At 38.6% G+C, this 18259-nt stretch overlaps 2 protein-coding genes and 1 long non-coding RNA gene across 6 annotated transcripts; 1 reads left to right on the plus strand and 2 right to left on the minus strand.

Moving 5' to 3' along the window:
• Nucleotides 1-1834: 1834 nt before the first annotated feature.
• On the minus strand, nucleotides 1835-4442 carry LOC119189972. Its single transcript, XR_005112692.1, has 3 exons — nucleotides 4169-4442; nucleotides 3519-3609; nucleotides 1835-1888 (listed from the first exon to the last, which is right to left on the minus strand). It is a non-coding gene; the product is annotated as an uncharacterized LOC119189972 (long non-coding RNA).
• Nucleotides 4443-5022: 580 nt separating this feature from the next.
• Nucleotides 5023-13922, plus strand: LOC115446628 (ankyrin-2). 4 transcript variants are annotated; one of them, XM_037440662.1, is made up of 11 exons: nucleotides 5023-5056; nucleotides 8155-8227; nucleotides 8515-8706; nucleotides 9325-9515; nucleotides 9615-9838; nucleotides 10317-10376; nucleotides 10461-10543; nucleotides 10638-10812; nucleotides 11265-11476; nucleotides 11722-11919; nucleotides 12873-13922. In XM_037440662.1, the coding sequence occupies exons 2-11, from the start codon at nucleotides 8165-8167 to the stop codon at nucleotides 13083-13085; spliced, it is 1611 nt and encodes a 536-aa protein (XP_037296559.1). In that variant the 5' UTR covers nucleotides 5023-5056; nucleotides 8155-8164; the 3' UTR covers nucleotides 13086-13922. The 4 variants fall into 4 exon arrangements, with proteins under 4 accessions (XP_037296559.1, XP_037296556.1, XP_037296557.1 ...); XM_037440659.1 differs by having other exon boundaries at nucleotides 5049-5280; XM_037440660.1 differs by lacking the exon at nucleotides 5023-5056 and adding an exon at nucleotides 5316-5545.
• Nucleotides 13914-17932, minus strand: LOC115446627 (NKAP family protein CG6066). Its single transcript, XM_030173336.2, has 5 exons — nucleotides 17502-17932; nucleotides 17113-17251; nucleotides 15190-15416; nucleotides 14577-14847; nucleotides 13914-14438 (listed from the first exon to the last, which is right to left on the minus strand). The coding sequence occupies exons 1-5, from the start codon at nucleotides 17704-17706 to the stop codon at nucleotides 14267-14269; spliced, it is 1014 nt and encodes a 337-aa protein (XP_030029196.1). The 5' UTR covers nucleotides 17707-17932; the 3' UTR covers nucleotides 13914-14266.
• Nucleotides 17933-18259: the final 327 nt, after the last annotated feature.

Genomic DNA, 18259 nt, shown 5'->3' on the forward strand with positions numbered 1-18259 from the left:
TTCGCAGGAGGGTCCAGGAAAAATATAATATTTATTCAACGCTCGCACCGACGAAGGCCTAAAATAATAATGTTGGTAAGTGTTTGACGTTGGGCGAAGTTAACGTCTTCGAGTGCTCCGGTTATTGGTTCGAGCTGGTTACGGCAAAAGTTTGTTATCTCATAAATGTATGTTACTTACGTGTCGGAGGAATAACTGCAAATTTATGCCTTATTACGAGTGGACAGAGGTCTTAATTACTTACCACTTAGAAGTGGTGAGAGGGCAGAAGTCGAGTCTGTGTGGAATATAAATTGACAGTCATTAGCAGCTGTTAGTAGTTCGCTATCTAAAGTGTGCTTCACAAGTTATCCGAGAGAGGCCGGGGCTCGGCGGCCGGCGCGCTCTCTGGTGGCAACGTCGGTAACAGTACGGACGCACTGCGCGCCCTCTAAGCACACAATGCAACGCTTCGCCAGACATTAAATACAAGCTATTGCAGGATGCATTACTACTATGAGAATATGCCAGGATTACAGTTTCTGTTACTTATATTTATCTCAAAAAGATTTATCAATTACATTCAATTATTTGTCTTGATTTAACTAAGTATTGTACGCGATGTGCTATCTTATTGAGATATAGAATCCACAAATTGATAATTATATTTCGTTTTTACGAAATAAACTTACCTATTAGTAAAACTGTCCTACCAACTATGAAATGAAATATGAGAACACCTCCACTGCTCAAAAAGCACGTATTAGTTATCTGTCTGAGAATTTTTTACAATGGTTCAAATGTATGTATGTATGTATGTATGTATGTATGTTAAAATGTACTTAAAAAGAATATTTGTAATAATTGTATTGAATATTTGTATTGTTCTAATTTTCACAAGTGTTCTGAAACGTTTACCATTTGATTTTAATTACACACAGACTTGTGAAACACAACAAATAACTGTGTACTTTGAATCACATTAACCCCCTTCGCAAACCTGTAATTAAGCGTAGCAAAAGACTAGAACTTGGCCAAGAATAGCTGATGGTTAACGGACCAGTGGACACCGATCCCCATGACCGGCTTAAAATAAAATAACCATTTAAATCTAAACTTCCAGGAATCCGACCACCTAGATACATAAAATATTACAATGAACTTGACACATTGCACCTGTTCTCTGTTACTCATATGAGACCGCGTCGGTCGCAACCTCATAACATAGTCGAACCAACCCATTCATAATAAAAACATCGACAGTGAAACTCAATCAAAACAAGTGTAATTATAAACACTGATTTACTGAAATATGGGATTATAGGAAAGTACCAAGGTAAGCCAACGGGGAGTCCAAAACTTGAGAACTGTATATTATTAAGTTACGAAATCAAACAGCTATAAACTGGCAAAGTAAACACCACCCGAAATTAGTTTCGGAGCGTAGTTTGGGATATTTACTTGAAGTACAGCGGCCCCGCGTATTGTTACGTGTTCCCGGCATCGTAATGCACGACTACAACTATGTAATTGCATTTAAGCTGCTGTTATCAAACAAAGTAGCAATACAACAGTATCAAATATATTTATGTATTATTGTAAACTGCTTTTAATTTATTGGAGTTTTGGGTAAATCGTAACGTAACAAGTGGAAGTTGGATCAAAACCTCTTCCACAAGTTTATACTATGTACTTAATACGTAGTTATTACATATATAGTTTATATTACTCTTACATTGCTAATTAGGCATACCACGTAAATTTACACCTTTTTATATTTACATGTAAATATCGTCTTCCATTTTGTTTTGTACCGTTATAGGTAAGTCTTTTTTATAATACAACTATAATTCTTACCTTGTATCTCCCGATGAATGGCAGAAAAAGCCTTTAGCAATAAGCTCGCCGCCTGTAAGAAAATATTAAATATAATATTGCAACTCCCTTGTATAGAGAAAAACAATATTAGTGCGATTTCGTCGACACAGAATCTAGTCATAATTAATTTCATGTTTAGAGTAAAGAACAAGGAAGACTTAAAGAAACATAGTCCGGCCATCTGTCGGCGACTTATCTCAGAGACTCTTCGTACTATAAAAGGTTAATTTGGAGATATACATACTATTATAAATTACAAAAAAAATTAAGGACCTCATCTACATGTAAAATGTGGGTGTTATTTTCTCATCTGTGTCTTGGTGTGGGGTATAATGTAGCTAATGTGTAAAAACACTTTTTTGATTGTAAGATCAGTTTTCGAAATATTAAGCTTTAAAGAGCTAAGTAAATTTCAACTGTCCACACTCCACACCCCACGTCAGCTAAATGTTTGGCTTTTGAATGCGTGAAAGACTATCATGACAAAGGTAAGTACAGCTAAGCTTAGTAAGTCAGATAAGTTAACGAATAATAGTTGATCGTGGTATAAAATACACTTACTTGGAGAAGTAGGAACCAAAATTTCCATTGAAAATTACTTAAATGAAGCTGTTAGTTGCTTAAAATAGGTGGTAAGTAAATATAAGTTCGCATAATATGGTGAGGAGAGACTGGGTAATACTTCATTTCGCGTATGCCGACATCTTTTAATCATTTATATTACCTTAGAATTGTGTTAGTCAGCCCTAATGTGGAGCAATGCTTAGGCCGTGTTTGTCAAGTCGAAATAATAAGAGAGCGCGACTTCACCAATTTGCCCTCAATTACAAACAATTAAACAAATGCAAGAATTTATTTATTTAGTTTAGCCAAAAAGCGAGCTGACAACGTATTTATTTGTGAACAGTTAAAAGGTCCGCAGGTGAGGTGTGATCCGGATTCAAATGCGCCGAACGTATCCGGATGATCCGCGATATATGGCGCAGTTTATTGTGTTCACAAATCACCCGACGCGGCGCGGCCCGGGAGCTGGCTCAGCGCTAAAAAATATCATTTCAAACAATCCGGGATAAAGTTGGAACAATTAGTATTGATATTGTTGACATATTGTTTTGGTGGTTTCGTCCGAGACTGGATGCTGTAATAATATTTTTTTCTTGTATTAATGCAATACAAAGTCACCAGTACCTTCGATAACTATTTATGATAACACTTTCTCTATACTATGACAATACTTACCTAAGATAGAAACGTACGTATTTATTTTAAGGCACAATGGACATGATCCTATCATGTTTACTAATAATATGTAAAGCTGAAGGGTTTGTTTGAACATGCTAATCTCGGAAAATATTAAACTGAATTTGATTTTTTTTTTCACTAATAGGAAGTTACATTACTTCACAGTGCTATAGAATACATTTAACCCTGGAATATATTTATTCCGGAAACCCTTTTTAAGACGCCCAGCGTCGCAAGCAACAGTTGAATAGTTAGGTTCTTCATAAATAAGTACGTAGATACTTACACTTCTAAATTGTTTACCGGAATTTTTATAATTTTTTTATGACATGAATGTATGACTTAGGTACTTATGTTACAGTTATAAATTCATAACGTAAATTTAACGTGGAATGTAAATCGTAAAAGAGAATACTTACAGTCTCCAAACTCAAAATTCATTCCACACGCCGCGCCCGCGCCGCGACACACGCACGCGCCCGCCCCGCCTCAATAATACAAAACTGTCCGCTGCAACATGAAGTGTTTATATTTTCATCATCATGTTTGTATGATTTCTCAAGGTTGGTCTTTACTTGTTCCTTTTATTAATATAAGTAAGTACTTAATACTTACCTTGTACTTGATATGATTTCTGAGTTGTGAGAGGAGAGGAATATTGGATAAATTTGCGTTAAACCAGAGTAGGCACGTTTCACATGATTGTGATTTTTCTGTCCTACATATTTTTGCAATGGAGTTGTTGACCCGTGCCAATATCACGTTTTGATGTCATCATCGGCCGCAGCCTTAGATAGTTATAAACATAAATTACTTAGCAGGCAAATAGGTAGGTATTAATAAGTATACCTACTTATCAATAATAAAAGTAAGTAAGTAATTAAATTATTACCAAAGGCGGTACATATCTAAAGTTACACGCCAGACTGTTTTAACGTAGGTTCTAGGTACAACATTCATCTTGCATAATTGTAACTAGTAATTAAGTAAGTACATATAATATTATATTGGACAATAATAAAATTATCTTAAATCATTTACTTGTCTATATTAATCATTAAGTACATACCTACATAGTTTTGAGGGTATCTACAGACGATGTAAAAAAGTCACAACTAGGTTATAGTTAGTTAGTTTTTCACAAAGTCACAATTCACAACACATTGACACGCCATAGAGAGTATTGAATACTTTAGTGGAATTTTATCACATAAACCTTAGAATTAATAACATATTATGTACATAACATTATGATAACAAAATATTTCAATCTATATACTTTTAAAACTTCTTTAATTCAATTGTTGAAATGCGCGTGTAGGTACTAGGTACACGCTATACAGTGACTAGTGGTGACTAGATGAGTACCTACTTACTGAGTTTCGCATTTCGCGCTAAAATTGCGTTCCATTACTCGCTATATATATATCTCTCCGTGTAGTGCTTTAATAATCGTATTATTATTATGTGCAATTTTATATTCCAACTTATATGTCATTCCACACAAAAATAAAAATACAGACATATATTTACACAAATTCCCAAAACTAAACATAATCTATAATCCAAAAGAAAATAGTTTACGAACTCAAAATGTGTAGCTTTATGTATGTTACCGGAGTTAAAAAATAATTAATTACGACAAACTTTATGAATAAGTTATTAAAAGATTTAATCTTCTTGATTATTTTTAAAAGAACTTGTATTTAGAAAATAAAACAGGTGTTGGAATATTCAATATAAAATAACCAGAATAGGAGTATAGCGGGCGTTAATTTCAACGATTGAAAAAAGTTTAAATCTTAGGGCAAAAAGGCTTTTAGCTAGAATATTACACTGTCTATGGTCAACATTATGACCAACATTCACAAACAAATTCATAACCTCTAAAAAAAAAACATAAACTATTTTTAGGTAATATAATACGAAACAAGTATGAAATATACTCAAAAATTCGGTAATTCGACAATTATACTTATAAATCATCCATAATAAAATAATATGAGACGGTGTCAATATAAGCTGTCATGTTTGACTTTGACGTTCATTTTCGCGGTAGATAAATGTTACAACCTTTCACAAAAAAGTATGGAAATCTGTTGACGTTTACACATTTAGATGTGAATTCAATATGGAGCGTTAACTAAAATACATATTTTTGGTAGTTTGAGCCATATTTCGGTGAGTAGACAATATTATAAAGTGTTATTGTTAAAGTGAGCACACCAATTTATCACTTCCGTTGGGACAGGAAAAGGAAGTGTGTATTATGGCGGTCGAAAGGCATGGTCTGCCGAAGTATTTGACATCCTTATCCTGTTATTTTCGATCAATAATATTGGCGCAGAAGCGCGAACTGAAATGTTTTGAGTATCGACTGGTGTTATTTGATTGAATGTTCTCATTACGCGAGAAGCCGAGGTCATCGGCGCGCTCCATCATCATGGTAACAAGATTATCTAAATAACAAATGATAATCAAATGATCTTTCTACACTTAACACAAACACGGTTCTTCGGAAATAAGAGCGTTTAAAGTACAAACTAGAAAGGAAAAATACAAATATGTCATATTATCTATTAACACATCACTAATGAAAGGAATAGGTAATAGTGTTCTGCAAAAAGTTTAACACATTTAACATAATTTAGAACATTTATCTTGATAAAACTAGTGTTTGGACTCTTAAAGTTTTATAACACTATGAAGTAAAAATATAAGTCAGTTATTAGAACAATAGCCTTCATAGTTTATCTAAAAGAAAGTTGTGGAGACATAATTTATATTCTACTTATTTTTCATTTCAAACAGTATTACTTATTCCAAAAATGAAGGTTTGTACATTTAATATGCTTATTTAAGGTGCTTCCATAAAAAAAGACACAAATTTAAATAGCAATAAGTAGGTACATATAAATCAATAAAAGCATTGTGCCGCCTAACATGACAGAGTACTCCTGTAACATCATGGAGTAGAAATCAACAATCTCCAAAAACAAAATCTTATCTGCAAAATGTCTAGTTGCAGTGTGAAGGTTTTAAGTTTAGTGAAAATATAAATATCAATTACTTATTTCAAAACTATTGATTGTTATCAAAAATGTAATTGTTATCAAAAAATTATATAATTTCTATTTTGAGGTATGTAAGTAATTGATTTTTATATTTTCACTTACTTAAAACCTTCACACTGTAACTAGACACTATGCAGATGAGAATTTGTTCTTGGGGACCATTGAAATATTATACTGGACAGTATGGGCATTCAATGGTTGAGCCACTTCTTTCCTGTTCAAAGTTGCAGATGTATGCGTTGATGAGTTTGTTTGTCATTTATCAATATAGGCATGTAAAGCTCCACGAGAGCAGAATAATATGCATCAAATACATGATAGATGGAAGAGTTCAAACTGAAATGTTATTAATGAACACAATTCGGCTGCTTAATAAGTTATGCTCTATATGAGACTGCATTCAGTGTGTTGTTTTACCTGTATTTAAGTGAATAAAAATAACCAAACTTATGCATGTATTTCTCTGCAGGTAAGAAGAGTTGCAATATATTTATCAAAGATAAATATTTTCTTGGAATATAAAGTAGCCTATAGCAATCAAGAGTAACGTAGCTTCCTATAAATGAAAAAAAAAAAACAAAATCGGTTTAATATTGTAGTTCTTGAGATTAATGTGTTGAAACAAACAAACTCTTAAGCTTTATATATTAGTGTATATTTACAACACTAATTCTTTGCTGTTACATGATTGTTTAGCAAATTTGTTCTTGGGTATTTATTTTTTCAATATCAGTTTTGATACATTTTGAAATACCAATGGTTTTGCAATCAAAGTGGGCTGCCACTATAGCAATGTGTATTCAATGATTTGTTTTGTCTGAGTATGGTGAAGCAAGGATGTGCAATGCTCATAATCTATCTATCTATATCTATCTATACTTATAATAAATCTGTAGAGAGGTCAATTCTGTACATGAAATATATTTCCAAAATAACTATCAGGGGGTGATTAGGGATTGATACTGATGCCAAAAATGCAATTAGTAAAATTTTTGTCTGTCTGTATAACCGTTATAGAAACAAAAACTACTCGACGGATTTTAACGAAACTTGGTACAATAATTTGTCATACTCCTGTGCTGGTTATAGTATACTTTTCATCACGCTACAATTAATAGGAGCAGAGCAGTGAAGGTAAATGTTGGGAAAACGGGAGAAGTTATTCCATTTTTTAAGCTTCCGTCGCGTGTGCAACCTTAATGGTTAAAGCTACACAGAAATCATGTATGACGGAAATGTTCTCCTTAAAATTATGTAAAAAATATCCTACGACAGCATATGTCTATCTTTTATGGTTGACTCACAATAACACGTGTAACTCTCGATAGCTTAGCAGTTCGAAACTTTCTCATTATATTTGTCTACTCTTACGTTTATAACACTCTCAGTCAGCCCCGGATCTATGGGGGGGGGGGCAAGCCAGGGTCCGTGCCCCGGGCGGCGAATTTAGAGGGCGGGAAATTCAAACTTGGCAGACGAATACACATCTCATCATTAACGCAGCTTTGACTACTGCAACATCTATACTCTATACTATCTATACTATAATCTTCTTCTTCTATACTATAAAGCTGAAGAGTTTGTTTGTTTGTTTGTTTGAACGCGCTAATCTCAGGAACTACCGGTCCAAACTGAAAAATTCTTTTTGCGTTGGATTGGGATTATCCCTCTTAAAAAGTTCTAAAAAAATATATTATAAAACAAAGTCCCCCGCTGCATCCGTCTGCCTGAACGTCTTAAACTCAAAACTACTCAACGTATTAAGATAAAATTTGGTATGGAGACAGTTTGAAACCCTGGGAAGGACATAGGCTCCCGAGAAACTACTACTTTTATAATGGAAAACTTTAGCCTGAAAAACTTTATAACGCGGGCGGAGCCGCGAGCAAAAGCTAGTGATTATATAAATAAATGTATATAATATAATAATATGAATATGATAAATTATGTGTAATACCTACTGATTTTATTACTGTTTCAGATGAGTAACCATGACAACAGACTTGTGCACAGATGATGTGGTGGTGCATATTACTGGGCCTCAGATTTTATCTGTAAGTCCTCTAAATTCACAACAAAACAATATAATAATTATTAATTATAAAGAATGAACAGATGATGGTTATATTTTGAGAACATTGTCAAGAACTAATTGTTAGAAACTGAAAGATTGAATAACTATATATTATTTGCACAATACTGCATAGAGTCTTGTCCCTTGGGAACGATTGTCATTTTCACGATTAATAATATTTATAAGTTTCATATGAGTGTGATTGAGGCAACATTTCCCAGGAAAGTGGTTGGGTTCATAAATCCTAAACTGTGTTTTGTTTGTCAGGCGGGCGGTATAGTGGAGCCGGAGCCGCTGCCGTCGTGCGCGGGCGGGGCGGGCGGCGCGGGCGGGGCGGGGCGCGCGGGCGCGAGCGGCGGCGCCGAGCTCGGGCGGCGGCTGCTGGTGGCGGCGCGCGCGGGCGACACGCGCGCCGTGCTCGACCTCATGGCGAAGGGCGCGCCCTTCACGACTGACTGGGTGAGACCGACACCGACCACTCCTCAGACTCCTCTTACACTCTACAACGAATAGTGTCGCTGCCCATATTAGTCCCTATTTAGAGTAAAAAAATGGTACTCGCGCTGACGCTCGCTGCGGCGTGATATGGCAATTTATTTTTGGGTCTTAAGTTTAATATTAAAATGAAATTCCAAAGAAATTTGGTAAATTTATTTAATATTCAGTATTTTTAATCTCGTAAATTAAGCAATCAATTTCCGATTTACTCCGTGCACGGCTATTGAAAAATGCGTTTTGAGGATTCCCTAATTGAGACGGTGTCTCCAGTTACGTTGAGACGAGTTAACATTAAATGTTGCCCGTAGCCCATAGGGTGACTGACCATAGGCCTAACGAAGCGGCCGCTCCAGGTACGAAGGGTCAAGGAATACCCCTGCCCTTTGGTGACTGGTGGCGAAGGTTTCTAGAATCCCGCGGCGCCCTTATACACTTTAAGGTGGAGTGAGTAAAGCAGTTGCCTGGGTGAAAGGTCCTAAAAAAGGCGTCACAGACTCTCAGAGGGCGCTATAGGAATATGATTGGGACCTAAAAAGAAGTTTGCCCGAACGTTGGAGGTAACGTGTGTTTTTCCATCAGCTGGGCACGTCGGCGCTGCACCTGGCGGCGGGCGCGGGCCACGCCGACACGTGCGCCGTGCTAGCGCGCGCCGGCGTGTCGCGGGACGCGCGCACCAAGGTCGAGCGCACGCCGCTGCACCTCGCCGCCTACGCCGGACACACCACCGTCGTCGAACTGCTGCTCGACCTCGGCGCAGCTATAGATTGCAGGTGACTCATCATACTTATATTTTCACATAAATTCTCATTCCTTTCTACTCTACTAACTACTGCTTAAATAATCCACTGTTAATGTGTGGTGTCGCGCAGGGACATGTTGCGCATGTCGCCGCTGCAGTGGGCGGCGGCGCGCGGGCACGGCGCGGCGGCGGCGGCGCTGGTGCGGCGCGGCGCGGATTTGTCGCTCGTGGACAAGTTCGGGCACACGGCGCGTGCGCTGGCAGCGCGGCGCGGACACCAGCACGTGGTGCGCGCGCTCGACGACGCGGCGCGTGCGCGGGAGGCGCAGCGCTCCGTGCGCGCGCTACAAGCAGGTCTCACACACACACACACACACACACACACACACACACACACACACACGCACGTGCGCACGCTACAAACAGGTCTCACACACACACACACACGTGCGCGCGCTACAAGCAGGTCTCACACACGCTGACACACACACGTGCGCGCGCGGGGGGCGCAGCGCTCCGTGCGAGTGCTACAAGCAGGCCACACACACACACACGCACGCACGCAAACGCACGCACGCAAGCACACACACACACACACACACACACACACACACACACACACACACACACACACACACACGCACGCACACACACACACACACACGCACGCACGCACGCACGCACGCACACACACACACACACACACACACACACACACACACACGCACACACGCACACGCACACGCACGCATGTACACGCTCATACACACATACACTTCTAATATACTTTTTGAAAATAATATCTGTAACGCATCCAATTATACAATTGCAGATCAGATGCCTGAGTCACCAACAACAGACGCACAGATGCGTTCCTTCGAAACAGTACAAAGTTAGTAAGTTTATGAGTAGACAAATTATTGTAATATCTCGATAATTGTTATTCTAAGCTGAATAAATATTTATATTTTTCTAGAACTATCAGATGAAACAACTTTAAAGCAGAACAAACTACAACAAGAAAGAAGCACAACTATAAAGACGGAGCCAGTTACAGAAGTAAGTGATAAATACACTAGGTAATATTAAACATAGATTATCCGGTACGTAATGCATTTACATTACATTACATTGTGTTGTGGCGTGTGTGCAGTCGAGCGAGGAGGCGCCGGCGGGCGGTGCGGGCGGTGCGGGCGGCGCGGGCGCGGGGGGCGCGGAGGGAGCGGCGGCGCAGCTGCTGCGCAAGCACGGCATCACGCTGCTGCCCGCCGACGACGGCAGCACCGTGCTCAACGCCTTACAGAGCGGACGCACCGTCGTGCTCTCAGGTACTACTCTGTTATTCATATCCTAATGATTACTGCAATACAAAAGGTACTTTATCTAATAGCAAAATGTATAACCCATAGCGTTCTTTACAAAACACATACTTTATTAAATTACGAATGCAAGTGAAATCATACTAAGGTTACATACTCTTTATTGAGTAAACAGTCAACTTTCTCGTTATATTCCGCAATATCTAATTCAATTTTTTTTTAAGAATTTTTTGTAGAAAAATTAATTCTTATGAAGCAAGTGTATCTATGTCTGAAAATTCATCAATCTGAAAGTTAACTCAGTACGTAACTCCATGTATAAGTTATGTGTGCACACTATCTCATAATGTATAAAAGAGGAGGGAAAACTTGAATGTAATATTCCCGGCATGCCGGTCCAAGAAGTCCGGCTGATGATGAGCATGGCTAGTCTGTTGATGCTCCACGTCCCTGTGATGCAGACGCGGGCAAGTTGATGTTGAAGGAGAGCGACGAGCTGGCGACGCTGAGCCGCGTGAGTGCGGCGAGCGTGACGGGCGCGGCGAGCGCGGCGAGCGTGACGGGCGCCGGCGGGCGCGCCGGGCTCAAGGTGTTCACGCTCAACAACAAGCTGCTGCTGCCCGCGCACGCGCACTCGCCCGCCAAAAAACTCATACATCCCAACGACTTGCAGGTGACATAGTGCGGAATACCATAGCTCCATTGAATAAATAATTACCTGGTACGAATCAATCTGATTATAATTATTGCTCTATTTATACTCGCCAACTAAAAGTCTTTCTAAAAACACTCCAGGCATAGTTTCCTTACACAGTCGTGGCTGGCAAGGGTTGAAAATCCTGTAACTGGTTGTTATTACGGATAAAGAATAAAAAATAAGGTTTTTTTATGAAATAATAAAAAATGACACTTTTGCAGGTAAAATTTGTACAATTGCCAGCGGACAATAAGCTGAACTCTGCGGGGAAGACTATCCCGATGAAGGCGAAGGCGAAGGCGGCGAGCTCGGGCGCCGCGCGGCCCGCCGTCAAGATCATCATGAACAAGGCCAACTTCAACAAGCTGCTCGCCAACGCAACCACCACGCGAGTCAGCCACGCCGCCGATGCGCAGGCGGTAATGTTTAATATCACAATACTACTATTTTACATTCACGTAAAAAATGAATAAAGGCTCGCGCATACAAATGCCGCAAGGCGTCACAATGCAAAATTACATTAATACACAAGAACCCGTAACCGCAGGCAATTATTTTATTAATCACTAGCTTTTGCTCGCGGCTTTGCCCGCATGAAGGAGTTTTCCGGGATAAAATTCCACTGTATGATAAAAGTCTTGCTACATATTTTCCCAGTACTGATAGGTTCAAACTAATTTTATCCCCATGGGGGTTGAATTTATCAATATCCTATTTAATTGAACATCTTCATCATAGTAGCTCCAATTTTTTAATTCAGTTCAATCAGTCGAAAATCTAGAGAGAAGATTTATACAAACTTTCATCCCCTTAGGGGTGGAATTTATCAAAATCCTTAGGGGATGTCTACGTCATAAAAGCTTTATGCATGCAAAGTCTTAGCCCGATCGGTTTAAAATTTACAAAGTTTCATACAAACTTTTATCCCCTTGGGGGGTAGAATTAATCAAAATCCTTTCTTAGCGGATGCCGACGTCATAACATCTACCTGCATGCCAAATTTCAGCCCGATCCATCTAGTGGCTTGGGCTGTGCGTTGATCACTATGTCAGTCAGTCAGCCTTTGAGTTATATAATTATTTAGATTTGTTGTAGTATTTATTCAACTTACACTGCGACAGGCCATATGTATCGCATAACATCGCCACAAAAAAATATTATGCATACAAAGCGATCTGTCAATGCGATGTGCAACGGCACGGTGCGGCTCGCCTGAAGTGTGCGATAGTTCACATAAAATATACGAAAAAGATGCGAGAATTTTTGTTTTGCAAAGTGATGCAGTGCGGGCCGTTCGTAGGTGTGCTAGCCTGAGTAAATAAGTTCTATTGTATACAAATATTATATATTTTGAAATATTATAATGTTATAGACGAAAAGCACAAACGCGATGAGTATGGACAGCAGCAGCGTGTCGGTGGGCGGGGCGGGGGGCGCGGGCGTGGCGGACGTGTGCGCGGTGAGCGCGGAGGCGCTGGCGGCGCTGCCCGCGGCCGCGCTGCGCGCTCTGCTCACGCGCGCGCTGCACGAGCTGCGCGACACGCGCAAGGCGCTCGCGCAGCTCCGCGAGGCGCAGCAGCGCTGAACACCGCGCCAGGCACAGTGCGCCGGCACGCACGCGGACTATCTTATAAACATCTGTATGCGACGGAGCTCCTGCGACATCTGCGCGACAATTGAACATAAACAAAACACCGCGTCGCCCAGGACCATATTACGGACTGAATATGTAAACCTACAATGACAAGCTGTCATGCGTAAAGCAATAGCTAATGCATGATCTAGTTCTTTCCTAACGAAATATTAAGTCTGAAGTTGTTCTAATCATTGGTCTCAAAACAATATGTAAATGTGCATAACAATTACAAAACTGATAAGGAAATGTTCAACGAAACTTCGGAGAACCTCATATAAGCTATATTGATGCAATTCTCCATAATCCCCAAAGACATGGAAATATTAAACATAGAATACTATTGCCATGTATAAGACAAAAGCAGAAACAGGGATAATCAAGAATCTTAAACGCAAGACTTGTAGTTGTAACAGATGATTTACACTTCAGTCAAAATAAACATTCATACAATATTTAATAGCACTTATGTTGTAAAACTGTAATTGTCTGCAATGGAATGGGTGCACAACTCACTTGAATAATATTGTAATGACAAAATTGCAGACTGTATAAATCTTTAGACTGGCCTAGATGTTGCCTGGAAATGTGACTAGGTGAGTGGATTTATAAGATAAATATTTTCTATTTTTGTACTCAACTGATTTTTAAACATAAACAATAAGACATAGTTTTATAGTAGGTCATTAGTTCTCTGATATATCATTAAACATAATTGTAAATATTGTAAAATAAAAGCAGAGGAATTAATGTATTAAGAGTGTTAAAAATAAATGTTAATTGTTTGTACCACAGTGTTCATTTATTTACAAAGTTACTACATTTTACACCAATTTCACACAATCTGTGTTATTATAGACTACTGTATTAATAAATTGATTTATTTATTAAGACAGTATACCAACCACAGGCCGATTCAGGGAGTTATTCTTACAACATAATATTTTGATCTTTTGCTCCACAAATCTGCTTCTTCGTTTTACTTATGTTCCACTTCATGCACAAACAGTATTTGCAAGAACCTCAATCTGACAAACTGCTGTCATATATGGTAGATTCTCAGTTAGTCTCAAATAAGTGTTGTCGGGATGAGCTGGGTTCTCCATTGGTCAGTATGAGCAGGTCCGGGTGGGCTAGGTGTCGCGGCGCTGCGTGCGAGCCTGCAGCACGTCGCGGAACTGCGAGAGGATGGCGTTCTCTCGCTTGGCGCGCTCCTCCTTGCTGAAAGCCGCCAGCGCGCGCTTCTCGTCCGCGCTGTAGATTTGGTTCTCTTTGCGGATACGCACAGCCTCCATACGACGATGTCTGTTCAATGATCATAATTTAACATTAATAACTATTGGAATGAATAATAATCAATTTATTCGAAAGATATCTTGTAGCAAGGAACTGGAGAATAAATATAGACCGTATAATTAATATTTATATATAAGGTTAACATACCTGCTTCCACTCATGACATAACCCACAGACTCATATGATGCGATCTCATCTGATGTGAGGCCAATTTCACCTCGCCTAGGGATTCGCTTTCCTTCAGCGACATAGGCCGCCATCGCAGCACCTTCACCAGGCAGCAGGGCTCGTCCAAAATCCTTGTGACCTAGAGAAGGACCCACACGGGGAGTGGGTCCAATAGCTTCTGAAGCCATCTCATCATCTTGATTTTTCGATTTTGATGATTTGGACTTGGATAATAAAACTTCATGTTCCTCTGAAAAAGTTACAAGTTCCAATGACAGGCTTTCATTTAGGCATAAGTGTTCTACTAAAAACCTATAACTGAATATACCATTCAGAATGAAAAATATTTTCTGTAAAACTATGGTCCAATTGCTGTACTCAACGAAGTAATGAATACTAATTGTGACAAATATATAAAAAAATAACAATCATCAAAGGCTACACAACACCCATGGAGTTTGGAGATGTATTTGTTATTGATGGCAACTTACCAGTTACCATCATATTATGGAGAAATTCCTCTAACACATTGGTTCCATATTGAAGGCTGTACAAATAATTCCTTAATATATAGTTTAAGCATTACACTTACTTCCTTTCTCCACCCACACCTCCTCCTCGTTGGAGCTGGAATCACTGCTGCTGGATTCTTTGGCTTTCTTTTTTGCTTTCTTTCTTGCTTTTTTCACCTTCTTCAGTTTCTTTTTTAGTTTTTTTAGTTTTTCCTTGGTGTCATCTTTTGAATCCTTTGACTTTTTGCTTTTCTTCTTTTCTTTGCTATGGTGTGTATTCTCTGGTTGAGGCTCATCTTCTTCTGAACTGTAATGTCAGGATTATTAGTAACATTTAAAAATTACACTATACCATCTATACTCAACTTGCAGTCCGACAAGCTATTGCAAGTGGCTCACTCAGCTTTTTCAAAAGCCCACATGCCTACGAAAATTTTACTCACACCAAAGAAACTTTCCCAAATATCACTTGAGCTATAAGAATACTCCAGTTTGTTGTGAATACATTTTATTAATATAACTGTAATAATTGTAATTGTTACTATAATTGTATTTCTGAATACCTTTTATAAATAAAACATAAAATTTTACACTTTTAGACAGTATGGTAGATCAATTTATTTACATTGTGGCCACTTCTTCCTGTTGTAGCTAAAATTATATTAGGATGGGTAGTGACTACAAGCTTCTGTAATTATTTACAATGCTATGAAGTAAGGAATTCAAGTAGCAGGATCAATATGCCTGTTAACTTTACACTTGTCTAAATATAATAAAGTATTTTATGTGTACAATAGATGACAACCATAAGAATTGTCCCTAAATATATTCTTAGGTGTCCATCTATACCCTGACAGAATAAAAATTAAAAAACTTATTAGGAAAATTATGATTGACTATTGAACATACCTACTTAAGTAGTTTATTTTAGTTTGCAGTCATAGCTGTTTTTTAATTAGGGCTTGAGGGTTGCAAACTGCCATTGATCATACTTGTGAACTGTATCAACTAGCACCCACTTTATTGGGTTTTGACAAAGTTTTATCAAGAAGACATGTGGTTGTTAACTAAACATTCCCATCTTTAAGGCTTTTACAAGTCCAAATCCTAAAGAGTATAATAATAATTAAAAAATTAAGAAAAGCAAAACAGTTTACTGTTGGTAGACCGCTCATATATGAGTCCACCTGGGTAGGTACCACCACACCAGTGCAGTGTAACTACTAGACATAATAAGACTTAATATCTCATGTCTCAGGATGGCAACCACAATGGAATATCATACAATACTTTGTAATTCAAGGTGCTCAATGGTGTTTCTGCTGTTTATGGGCAGTTGTATCCTTTACTATCAGGCAAATGGTAAGCTTGTCTCTTCACTCAAATCAATAAAAAAAAAATACAAAACCAGATTGTGCAAGTCTGAATATGAAAACATGATCCTTTTTTAACAAGTCATTATGCATTGCAATTTGCAACTGTCAATCACTAAGTTTCAGTTTAATATACTATACAATGTAAATTCAGTAACTGGTAGTAAGTAATTGTTCTTTTATTGAATGTCGTCAGTCCTCTCAGTCAATATGTTATTGAGTATTCTTTTTTCATTTTAGAATATTTGGTTGGCCAAGCTGTAAAATGTTGACAAATATTATGCAACGACTATCCACATATTTAACTGGGTAAGTTGTTGCTTACTGGTATTGGTTGTGAAACTGGTGTAATGACCCTATTTTACTGTTAAAATATTGCCCAAACTCTTACCGCCTTATTCATAGACGTTTTTTATCTAAGGAAGGAGTAAAGCTGTGATAACAAGTCTGTTTCTCAGTGCTGACGGCATGGTAGCCTTCGCAGTACGTAGACATAGGGCCGTTGTGAGTGGCTAATATTGAGATACAATATTAGCCAATCACAACGGCCCTATGTCTGTTCTCAGCGCCGTTGGACACTGAGAAACATACTTGTTATCGCAGCTTTACTCCGTTAGAAATTACACTCACTCTCCTCTTGCTGGTGATTTTCCCCAAGCTGAGGACACACCAATCATGCCAATCCTCTCTCGTTCCTCCCTCCGAGCATCTAAAAACTCTTCCTCTTGTGGTTTATACCGGCTTCTAGAGGGTCCACTACTACCCAGACCTGAAAGAATATAAGAAATTTCATTACACATCAGATATTTCCAAACTTTATAGCGAAATACACCTCTCAGTGCCTATAATACATTTTCACAACACTAGTATGAAGAACAAGTCTCCGGATGTGCACTTAACCTTTGAAATAGAAAAGTAAACAAATAGTTCTTTACAGGCAAATACAGGGATATCATGCGAGACTTAACGTCATCTGATCTTTCTGTTGTATATAGATAAAATGTGATGATTCTCCTTACCGCCGCCGAGTCCTCCGCCATTATACTCCTTGTACGAACTCCTGCCGCGGTCGCGCTCTCGTTGCAGCCTTTCTCTGTCCCTGCTGTGGTGCCTGTCTTTGCTGCGGTCCCGACGGTCCCTGTCGCGGCTTCGGTGCCTGTCTCGGCTCCTGCTGCGATGCCTCTCAGAGCTTTGGTGACGACTGCGTTCTCTATCACCACCCATTATTTGTAAGTCTAGCTTACACTTCACGGTAATCAGATATTAGTAAAGTATAATTTTGTCACGTTTCTGCGTTCATGCTGCACAAAATTGCGCAGTACTTCACTGTAGTTATTAATTTTAGTAATTTCGTTTCATCGTAATCCACGAATCCATAATCAGAAACAAATACACTAGTTCACAATTGTATTTACGTGAAACGTCACGACTCTTGTTTCATAGTCTCACGATTTACGAATCACCATGCGCCGGACGTTGGCGTATTGGATCATAGAGATAGAAAAGTATAAACAAAGGAGGGTGAAAAGGATAAAACATTTCATAAAGCTTACAAAGGTACGCAGTAATGGAATGACGTTTGATTTTGTAATAGTTCATTTTACGCAATATTTGTTCATACTCCAACATGTTGTCAATATGTACGCCATACAGCACGATAGGTATAACTATTGATTTCGAAATGCGAGAATTTGAAAAAAAAATTACAAGTGACTGATTATCTGAGGATTATCCAAACAATATAATAAAACACCACCTACACAAAAAAAAATTGACA

This window comes from Manduca sexta, chromosome 20 (assembly GCF_014839805.1).
Source record: "Manduca sexta isolate Smith_Timp_Sample1 chromosome 20, JHU_Msex_v1.0, whole genome shotgun sequence".
NCBI classification, from domain to species: Eukaryota; Metazoa; Arthropoda; class Insecta; order Lepidoptera; family Sphingidae; genus Manduca; species Manduca sexta.